Source organism: Garra rufa, chromosome 3 (genome assembly GCF_049309525.1).
Source record: "Garra rufa chromosome 3, GarRuf1.0, whole genome shotgun sequence".
NCBI lineage: Eukaryota > Metazoa > Chordata > Actinopteri > Cypriniformes > Cyprinidae > Garra > Garra rufa.
This window is the reverse complement of record NC_133363.1, coordinates 52,772,457-52,784,508: the sequence shown is the minus strand read 5'-3', so window position 1 is coordinate 52,784,508 and position 12,052 is coordinate 52,772,457. Positions and strand designations below refer to the sequence as shown.

Below are 12,052 nucleotides of genomic sequence, written 5' to 3'. Positions count from 1 at the left end.
AGTTGTGTAAATATTGTTATACTAACAGTTGTCAATATTTTTGGTTGATTGTAATCCATTACATACCTTTCTATCAAAGTATCTGACATTATCAAGATGAATTTGTTCTGACACAGTTAACTCTGAGTTCTTGTCATATTTTATTACTATTTTCCACACTATAGTGAATAAACTCTGATAATGTGAGAAATGTTGAAGGTGTCTGAATAAATTTTGGTTTGACTGTATATACTTTAAAGTGTTGCTAAGTTGAATACTAAAGATAATGGATGTTGTGATTTGTAAGCAAGTAAAGCTAGAATAGATATAGTTTTGTATCTTTGTTACAAAGAGTTGCAGCCTCTATCATGCGTAATATTTGTTTTTCTTCCTTTTCATTAGACAAGTCCAGACAAACCTTAAAGCTTTCTCTCGGAATACTGTTGTCAGAACCGCCTTCAGACAAATGGAAGTAAACTTCCTCATTGGCCCGTTGACAGTTTTACCGACACTTTTTGCTTCTGACATGCCCAAAAACTTTCTCTGTGCACTCTGTCCTAAACCAAAATTAGATATCTTGTCTCTAAAAAAAAAAAAAATATTAAAACTGTTATATTGTGACTTATTACCAAGTTATTTAAAACTAACGATTTTTTATATATTTTAAAATGCATTTTTTTTCTGTGATGGCAAAGCTAATTTTTGTAGCATCCATTACTTCAGTGTCACATGATCCTTCAGAAACATTACTTTTTCTTATCATTGAAAACAGTTGTGCTGATTAATATTTAAAAATGTATATGCACATATATTTATTTATTTATAAAATATATATTTTTATATATTTTTCAATGTATACACTACCAGTAAAATGTTTTTGAACAGTAAGATTTTTTAAATGTTTCTAAAGAAGTCTATTCTGCTCACTAAGCCTGCATTTATTTGATCCAAAGTACAGCCAAAACAATACAATTTAAATTGAGAATGAAATATTTTTACTATTTAAAATAACTGTTTTCTATCTGAATATATTTTAAAATGCAATTTTTTCCTGTGATTTCAAATCTGAATTTTAGCATCATTACTCCAGTCACATGATCCTTTATCATCACTTTTGATCAATTTAAAGCATCTTTGCTAAATAAAAGTATTAATTTCTATAATTTTCTTTCAAAAAAAACTAACTAAATAAAAATAAAAAGATATACTGACTCCAGGCTTTTAAATGGTATAGTGTACAATGTTACGATGTTATTTCAGATAAATGCTGATCTTTTGAATATTTCTATTCATCAAAGAATCCTGAAAAATGTTTTAAATATTGATTATAATAATAATAATAATTACTTGAACAGCAAATCAGCATATTAGAATGATTTCTGAAGAATCATGTGATACTGAAGTCTGGAGTAATGATGCTGAAAATTGGAATAAATTACATTTTTAAAATATATTCAGGTAGAAAACAGTTATTTTAAATAGTAAAAATATTTCAATTTTTTTTTTTTTTTGCTGTACTTTGGATCAAATAAATTTGGCTTGATGATTTTGATTTTTGTAGTCCAAAAGCATTTATTTGACAGAGAATTTTTTTTTTGCTGTCACGTTTGATCAATTGAATGCTTTCTTTTCTGAATAGAAGTATTCATTTAAAAAATAATATTTAAAAAATCTGACCCCAAACATTTGAACAATGGAGTATAAAAGTCATTCAACTGCTACAGATTACTTCAGTTACAATATTTATTTACTTGGAGAAAGTGAGGTTTGCTTTATTCTCAGTTTACAAATGAAGTGCACTAATTAAATTATGATCTTGTGCTTATTGTGTACCATTTTTATTATATCTCTTCATGAACATATGTAACACTTTAAGACTACACAAATACAATTCAATGACTCACTCAACAAACATCAGAACAAGTCTAAAATATTTTTCAGAATCACAATCGCTACCTGAGGCTAACTGCAGAATTCATTAAACAGCTTTCTGAATTAATTGACTGTGTTTGTTAGAAAAGGTTTAAACAGAGTACTCACCTCCATCTGATGCGGCCGACTGAAAGAAAAGAAAAAAAGACATGAATGAGCAATTGCCATCTTGACTTCGGTGAGGCAGAGGAGGAGAAAAAGAGGACAGAGGTAAAGTTACTGAGCTGGAGAAAATGCCTGCAGACATCTCAGCAGCCTCTCTCATCTTAACTGAATGTATGTGATATGTGTTTGTTGAGAGGGGAGGGCTTTACATATGGTCGTTGATGTAGCTGTGTGTAGTAACACGCAGCTGTTCACACCTCTGCTCCGGTTACCGCCCACAAAAACACACACAAACATCAAATGACCTGACCCAGGCCTGCCCAGACACTTGCAAAGACCATAACATTAAACAAAGAGCTTTTAGTCAAGCTGTTCAGGTCTTAAAAATCCGAGCATGGAAGGAAACTTGAATGAGAGGAAGAATGCAAATCAATATGCAAGTGCAAGACTCGGGTATGTGGAATTCAACCATATAATATCTTGTTTCATCAGCATCACAGAGACCAAAAGAGGTGTGTAGATGTGTGTGTGTGTGTGTGTGTGTGTGTAGGCTGGGAGCAAAGCACATGGACAAACACACACCATGTTTGTTCAGTGGGAGGAAGTGTAACGGAATGAGGGCAGTTATTGGGACAGCAGACGGACACACAAAAGAACAGAGACTTTTGTGAGGTGAATACAAATGAGATTTTACAAACGTGAGATAGAAGTTCTTTGTAGGCACATAATAAAATGATAGAATCACATTCATGACTCACAGAACCTCTGGACAATGTTTACCAAATGATATCATGCATGAACTTGCACTATTCTGTCTGGTGCCATTTAACCAGACGGATTTGTTGTGTAGAGAGTTTTAATTTCAGCCGTAGGCACTTTTCATTGTATTCACCACTAAACCGATGCCAAACTTACAGCCGTCCAAAAAATCTTTCCTTCTAGACACAGATGCGCTCAATGCGTTAAAGGAATGTTCCAGGTTCAACAGTAATGCAGTTACAATAGACATCTAAGAGCTTTTAAAATCAGAAATGTGCAAAGAAAATGATAAAACTAGCGTGAACTGCAAAGTTAGCACTTTTAGAGCCTACTGTTCTAGGCCGATGTGATTATGCATATGCATATTAATAATTCGATATGTGACCCTGGACCACAAAACCAGTCTTAAGTCGCTGGGGTATATTTGTAGCAATAGCCAAAAATACATTGCATGGGTCAACATTATTGATTTTTCTTTTATGCCAAAAATCATTAGGAAATTAAGTAAAGATCATGTTCCATGAAGATTTTTTGTAAAATTCCTACTGTAAATATATCAAAATGTAATTTTTGATTAGTAATATGCATTGTTAAGAACCTAATTGGACAACTTTAAAGGAAATTTTCTCAGTATTTCGATTTTTTTGCACCCTCAAGTTCTAGATTTTCAAATAGATGTATCTCGGCCAAATATTGTCCGATCCTAACAAACCATACATCAATAGAAAGCTTATTTATTGGGCTTTCATATGTTGTATACATCTCTGTTTTGTAAAATTTAACCTTATGACTGGTTTTGTGGTCCAGGGTCACATATAATATTTGATATAAGTAACAAGGGAAGGAAGCCATTGTAATCACACTAGTCACATGTATAATGTTTAAGTATATCTATATTTTGTGAATATTAACATTTATTCTGGTTCAATGCCTCACCCAATGACTTCAACTATATGTTTAGCATTGTAAACACAATTTTTGAGGAATGAGTCCAAATTATTTTTGACGGTTTAAAACAAAGTCCCACTTTATATTAAAGGAGAAGTTCACTTCCAGAACAAAGATTTACAGATAATGTACTCACCCTCTTGTCATCCAAGATGTTCATGTCTTTCTATATTCAGTTGTAAGGAAATGATGTTTTCTGAGGAAAACATTTCAGGATTTTTCTCCATATAGTGGACTTCTATGGTGCCCTGAGTTTGATCCCAAATGCGGTTGTAAACGATCCCAGCCAGGGAAGAAGAGTCTTATTTAGCAAAAATAATTTTATTTTTTTAAATTACAATTTATATACTTTTTAACCTGAAACGCTCGTCTTGTCTGTTTTTTCCCGTTCAAGGCATTTAGGGTATGTCGAAAAAAACGGAATTATTTTCTCCCTCAACTTCAAAAATCATTTTAAAGAAACACTCCACTTTTTTTGGAAATAGGCTCATTCTCCAACTCCCCCCGAGTTAATAAGTTGAGTTTCACCGCTTTGAAATGCATTCAGCTGTTCTCCTGTTCTGGCGATATCACTTTTAGCATAGCTTAGCATAGATCATTGAATCCTATTAGACCAATAGCATCGCGTTCAAAAATGACCAACGAGTTTCAATATTTTTCCTATTTAAAACTTGACTCTTCTGTAGTTATATCCTGTACTAATACAGGATTAAAACTCAAGTTTTAAAATTTTTTAATTAAATAAATTAAGTTTTAAAATTCGTTGGTCATTTTTGAACGCGATGCTATTGGTCTAATAGGATTCAATGATCTATGCTAAGCTATGTAAAACTCAACTTATTAATTCGGGGCGAGTTGAAGAATGAGCCTTTTTCCAAAAAAAGTGGAGTGTTCCTTTAAAATCATCCTACATCGCTGCAGAAGTACTGACCCAGTGTTTGCAAAGTGAACATGCAAAGAAGATCAAACACCCATTATCAAAAAGGTAAAACAGCCATGTAGGACGATTTTGAAGTTGACTGAGAAAATGAGAAGGGAGTTTTTTGACAAACCAGGAAAAGCAGAGTTTAGGCAGAGCAAAGGTTAAAAGGTTAAGGTTAAAAGGTATATAAATTGTAATAACAAAAAAATAATAACTTATCATTTCACTAGATAAGACCTTTCTTCCTCAGCTGGGATCGTTTAAAGGTGCATATAAACTGCATTTTGGAAGTTCAAACTCGGGGCACCATAGAAGTCCACTATATGGAGGAAAATCCTGAAATGTTTTCCTCAAAAAACATAATTTCTTTACGACTAAAGAAAGAAAGACATGAACATCTCGGATGACAAGGGGGTGAGTACATTATCTGTACATTTTTGTTCTAGAAGTGAACTTCTCCTTAAAGTGACCTTAATAACTATGTATTTACATCAGAAAATACGTACAATACTTCCTGGTTTACTAGTATGGGTAGGTTTAATGGAGGGTTAAGGTGTAAGGGATGGGTCAACAGTATAATTATAAATGTAATTACAGAAATTAATTGCATGCATTTTTTTAAATATAAGTACAATGTAAAACATGCATGTACACAATAAGTGCATTATATCAAATGATTAATTTAAATGTAGTACATAGTAGTTAAAGCCATCTAATATAAAGTGGACCAGTTTTCATTGTTTTAAATTGCGCTGTCATTCACAAAAGTATTAGAAGCATTCCTATGTGTCTCTAATGGTAATGAGTTAAAATAGCAGCTCATCAGCATTCAGAAATGGCACATTCCAGTCCCAGTACGTCACCATTATCAAATCTGAGCTCCTCTGGCGCTATCAACATGACTAACGGAGAGCTATTTATATGCTAATAAAAGACAAGGATTCTGAGAATGGAGAACAGCCAAAAGCAGACACATCTGACTTGATTCATTGTGGTTCATGTGAAGGACATCTTTCTGTTATCTCACAAATGGGTTTGACCAGTGATACATGAAGTGCTAAGCACATTGCTTTGGTGATGATCTAAGAAAGAAAAGAATCTTGAAATTGTTAAAAATGTCACAAGTCACCAAAAGAACATGAAGCGATTCTAAGCATCAAAATATGAACCAAATAAAAGATTTCTAGATTTATATTATGTTGCAATGAAGTTGAGAGTCCCTCTCAAGTCTAAATGATATTCTGATGATATTCCCCAAATAGCTTGTTTACCTTCTGTGCATTTTTCAGTTCATTATCTGTCAGCCGTCAGCAGAAATTACACATTTAGAAAAGTACTAGCTTTTAGTATGAGAAATAATAATTGCAATGCTTTTTTATAGTTAGAACAACTAATAATGTACAAATATTGTAGCATTCTATCAACGTAAACATATTAAAACACTGCTAATGCTTCATCTGCAATGTAAGTCTATTTTCCATCACATCCCAGTCCAAGAATGCTCTTAACACAGTGTACAGACACAAGAGGGACGGCCTTGAAAAAACCACAAGCCTCCAGGCCACTTCAAAGCGTAAATGTGTCTTAAAATGGTGATTTGCACAGGCCGGCTTATGCTGAACAACTCAACCTAGAGTCTACCAATGAGATTCATGAGTCTGAGCCCTTACAGTAACAATCTCAAACCGAGACCTGTAGATAAAGACTTTCTCTCACAAAGTTCTACCAAACCCACTGATGTAAACCTCACTCCTTATAAGAGCAGAAGTGGCCTCTTCTATGCTTCTAATTGTAGTGAGGGATGAATTTAGTAATGGGAAACAGAAGGAGGGAAGACAGAGAAGGGAAGAAAATGAGAAGCTATGAAACGGTGGAGCCTGAATACCGTTCGCTTTGTGCCACCACCCTGGTGTATTTGGTCAGAAATACTATGGCAACAATTCATCTCTGACCACAGACTGTGAGGCCACCAATGACACACGTCTCAGGCAGGGGCGCTCTATATATATATATCACACGCTCCCATGAGCAAACGTGTTATTAGATGGGGGTTTCACAGCAGCAAAATCCGGCAGGCGTACAGCGTGGCAGGGTTCAGCTGTGGCTTACAGACATCTGGCTGTTGTGACCCGCCACGTGACTGAGTGACGTTTCTGTGAACCAATCAGATGTTTTGGAACTTATGAGAAGTAAAACCAAGGAACTTGTATTTATGGATTCCAAGAGGAAATGATGAGGTAATTTCTGTGTTTAGAAGAAAACATGTTTGAGCCTGTTCACTAGAATAGCGCAGGGAAAATCTCACCACATGTCATCAAACCATAATGAGGCTCATTTTCTTTCTTTGGTTCAAATATTCACCTCAACTTGTGTTTGTGTATGAAAATTATACTCTATAAATGATTATTCGCAGTTGTAAATAAAACAAGGATTAGTGGAGTACACTGGAAAATACATTTCAGTTTTTCTACTTCTAAATAAAAGTCGAATTCAATTTCATTACTTCTTGTGTACTTTTTTGTAATTTCTGAGTAAAAACTGTTTCAACACCAGATTCTTTATAAAGATTAATTCACTTCCAGAATAAAAATCTACTCACCCCCATGTCATCCGACCTAGTCAAAAAGAAATTCAAGTTTTTAAGGAAAATATTCCACTATTTTTCTCCATATAGACGTTTTTCCTGAACGCGGAAGTCACGCCTGACTCTTAACCTGAAGAATGCTTTGCATTTCCAGTCTCCTGTGTTTCTAGTCAAAGTAACGTATATTCCGAGCTGTTAAACTAATGTTAAACCTATTAAAATGTTTTTAAAAAGCACATGGCTCTATAGCGCCATCACTTTGCAATGTCACAATGACCGTCATTTGTCAGTGCCTCACTCCTCAAAGTTTTATGAATGTGAAATAAATGACATAAATGGGTTCCTATGGAGACCGGAACAGAAGAGCATCCAATCTGACGTTAGAATTCGTAATGGTGGCGCTCATCGTTTAATCAGGAAAAAGGCCTATAGTGGACTTCAATGGGACCCAATGGGTTGAAGGTCCAAACTGCAGTTTCATTGAAGCTTCAAAAGGCTGTACATGATCCCAGCTGAGGAATGAGAGTCTTATCTAAAAAAAATGATCGGTCGTTGTAAACAAATGGTCAATACACAAATGGTCAAAAAAGTATATAAAGGTAACGCATGGTTAGCTCTTTGTCTGTGCATTTCAGTTTAAAAAGGTAGAGTAAGGCGAAAAACTCCATCTCATGTTCTCCTCCAACCTTAAAATCATCCAAAATCATTGTTTTAGCTTTTTTGGTAAAGGCCGTTTGACTATCTTTGCACATTTGCATTGTAAACTACTTCCGCCTACATCAAGCGTGACCTTTCCAACATGACTATGTAATGCGGGAAGCTGAGCTAGTGCAAGGCGAGCATTTGTGGCTAAAAATGTTTAGTTTTTTTAGAAAATTAAGAAACATTTCACTATGTAAGACACTTATTCCTCAGCTGGGATGGTGTAGAGCCCTTTGAAGCTGTAGTGAAACTGCGATTTGGACCTTCAACCCGCTGGCTCCCACTGAAGTCCACTATTTGTAGAAAAATCCTGGAATGTTTTCCTCAAAAACTTTTCTTTTCGACAGAAGAAAGAAAGACATGACATCTTGGATCACATTGAAGTGAGTAAATTATCAGGAAATTTTTGTTCTGGAAGTGAACCAATGTGTGTGTGGGTGTATTTTCAACGTTTTTTGAAGAAAATGTGAGTGGTTTCCTGATGCTAAAATGTTTTAGATGGTTGTCAGATGTTCTGAGTAGTTACTAACAATTTTCACTGAGGAATTGCTAGTAAATTTCACAAATAACGACAAAGAAACACAAGTAACACATTAAATTTAATGTGAATTATTCCCTTGTAATAATTATTCGAACTGTCTTTGTTTTATTTACAACTTTTTACAGTGTACCATGATATTCCGGTTCCTAAACAATTCAATGCGTACCAAAAAAAGTTTTAAAAGAAGTAGAAAAGTAATAGTATAACTCACGTCCATAAAACAAACATTGCGCTCAAATCCAAAACCTTACATGGATAGTTTACTCAGAAAAAAACGACTGTTATCATTTACTCACCCTTGTTTTTTTGACCCCAATGACTTTCAAAATATTTTCTTTTGTGTTCAACAGAAGAAAGAAATTGGAATGGAATGACACAAGATGAGAGTGAGTAAAAGTTGACCATTTTAATTTTAGGGTTAACTATTCCTGTAAGTATGAGTAATACCTATGCCTTGTAAACATCACAAGTTACTTCAGGTACTTCATTTCCAGGCCACACATACTGCTGCAAAATATTTCTCACAATCTTAAATGACTTTCTTCTGATGTTTTGCACAACTGCCATACACCCTTCTTCTCGTGATCCTTCACACCTCCACTGATGTTACACAATCAGCCTTAGCCACAACTACATGTGTGGCAAAAGCTGCAGAGACTTGCTTTGTTTATATTTCCACCTTCTGGACTACGTGAGGTGACGACTTGCCCTTTTAACCTCCAAGAAATGAAACTAGTTTACCTCAGCATGAAAGTTTTCAATGAAGATTTACAGTATATGTAGCGGTTTCATTTTCTTTCACTCAAACCGTTTACACTATACTTCTATGCTGTCAGGTATGTTTTTTCCCTCATTCAGGATGTTCTGTGAACTCAAACAAACACATTCGAGCTTCTTCTGGTGACATTTGTTGATAAAGGAAGACAAAACCCACAGCCATAGCACACTATCTCCAGGCTACAGCTAAAAACACCATTACAAAAGGCAAGCAGTTGGTCTAAACAAAATATCTTGGCTTGTCATAGCATGTTTAAACTGAAGTTACTGTAAAACATACAGACAGAGACTAATCAAAATAAGTCACAGCTACAGGCTAGAATGCACATAGATTCAATTACAATGTTGAGAAGGTTAAAGTAAAAATATAACAAATTACATATTAAATTTGCTCTTTTTAAAGACAGATCAGTTCTGGACTCTGCATATCCGGTTATGGCCAACAAAAAGTATTAATGCAAAAGCACAAATGTAAATTAATTAAATGCAATGCAATTAAGTTGCACTAAAAGTTCAACAACTGTGCAATCGTAACTCATTTTAGCTAAGTACACTGAAACTAAAGTAAGTGAGGACAGACGTCCGGACGCACAACTGTGGAAACATCAGAGCGTGAAACGACTGCGTCTCAAGTCCAGCTGAGCCAGAGACTCCCTGCCGCAGCTGCTCGGTGTGGGAGTGCAGGAATGAGATAAAACAGCTAATGAGTAAAGCAGCTGATCCACCCAAACCCGATCATTTGGATTTGGAAAATGAGAAAAAAAGAAAAGAAAAACACGATCGTAACCTGAGAAAAAGATTGTAGCATAAACTCACCACTTTTGGGGGACGCTTTTTCCTGAAGGAAAGTCTCCTAATAAGACTTATAGTCAGGAGGCTTCTTCTCTTTGTCTGTGGTTTTGGATTCATTACTGCAACTGCATGTGTGGGTGATTGTGTGTGTATATGTGAATACCTGAAAATCTCCACCCAGGATCAGACAGCGACACAAAAAGTCTTGTCGGTACAGGTTCAGTCGCCCCCAACATATGACAATGAGCTACAGACTAAGTGAATGCTTTCTACTGTAGTCATCATAACTAATCTGTGACACAACTGATATAACTCCTCAACCTCTTCCAACCAGTCAGCTCTGTAGGTAAACTGTTCCCTGTCTTTATTTTTTTTTACAGTTTTTTTGGTTTTGTTTTAATGAATTTTCAACCTTTAGACAAAGAATGTTGGCAAAGAATGCCAAGTGACGAATTAATTTCAGCCCATTGTACTATTACCTGAAATATATATTTTTAATTTATCATTCTTTGTTAATGAAAACAACATTAAGTGACAGCAAAAAATAGTTATCACCTTACTTACACAGTTGATTGATTATATTGATAATTACAAGCATTTTTTGCTTTACAAGTTTTCTAAAATGTTATATGCAATATGCAAATAAGGCATTATTCAATTAAATATGTGCTAATTTGCATAAATTTCTAGTACAAAAATCTAAACACTGGATGAAGTCAGTTTCAAAATTCTTGGTTTACATTATTTGACACATTAGAGCCAAAAGTTTTTACAGAGGGAATTTTGTGTATCTCATTTTTTCACTCCATAATTCAGAATAAAGACAGAAAACAATATATATATATATTTTTTATTTTGGGGGGAATAAAATGTTGTATAAAATTAAGCAAATTATATATGAACAAATCCCTCTGTAAAAACCTTCAGGATATATACTGTAATAAAAATGCAAAGTTTGGTGTGTGTAAGTGCTACTAATATTTCTAATTTATTTTCTATTTTTTTCTGCTATTTTCTTCTAAAAACATTGTTAGTGCATTTAGAAATTAACATATATCAATGCCTTTAGCGAATCATCTACCTTTTAACTGATGTAATATCATTATCAGTACTCATTTTCATCAGCTATCCGACAAGTTGATGAAAAAATGTGAATCGGACAGGGTCTTAAAAGTGCGTGTATATTTGTAGCAATAGCCAACAATACATTGTATGGGTCAAAATGATACATTTTGCTTTTATGCCAAAAATCATTAGGATATTAAGCAAAGATCATGTTCCTTGAAGATATTTTGTAAATTTCTATATATCATATAAATATAAATATATCAAAACTTAATTTTTAATTAGTAAAATGCATTAATTAGAACTTCATTTAGACAACTTTTTTGGCAATGTTCTCAATATTTTCTTTTTTTTTTTTTTTTTGCACCTTTGGATTTCAGATTTTCAAAATCTGCCAAATCTATCTCAGCCAAATATTTTTCTGGGGCCGGTTGCATAAAACTGTTTTAGACTGGACTTACAAGTTAGTCATCTAATTTTTTCTTTAAGACGGGTCTTTACTTTGTAAGCCAGTTGCATAAAATCTTAGACTGGTCTAATTTAAGACCAAAAAGTTAGACTGATTACCCCATGGCTAACTTTTCCTTACAATGTTGCCAAGGAAACCAACTGTCAGCTGTGACAGATTTTTAAACAGCGTAGACTTTTGTTTGTCTTGTGCTATGGCAAATTTTAATCTTTGGGTTTATGAACATGCAATAAGAAGAGAAAGGTTTTTCAAAGACCGTTTTTTTTTTTTTCGTTTGAATATTTCCTTCTTTGCTTCCTGCACCATGTTTTTAAACCATTTCTGTACATCTTTGACGGTCCGCGGGACAGAAGGATTTATACTATTAACTTTATCCGTTATTGTGGACCAAGCCTTGTGTTTTTTATTGTTTGCATTGTAATCGCTAAATTTGTTCATTAAAATCGATTTTGCAGCATTGTATTCCTCCAATATGCA

General features: G+C 34.2%; 1 protein-coding gene across 2 annotated transcripts in view; it reads right to left on the bottom strand.

Moving 5' to 3' along the window:
• Window positions 1-12,052, bottom strand: part of rgs12a (regulator of G protein signaling 12a) — a 45,368-nt gene that overhangs the window by 16,866 nt on the left and 16,450 nt on the right. For both annotated transcript variants that reach the window (XM_073836371.1, XM_073836372.1), the window contains exon 3: window positions 2,020-2,038. In XM_073836371.1, coding sequence (XP_073692472.1) covers window positions 2,020-2,038 — 19 coding nt within the window. The remainder of the gene's footprint in view (window positions 1-2,019; window positions 2,039-12,052) is intronic.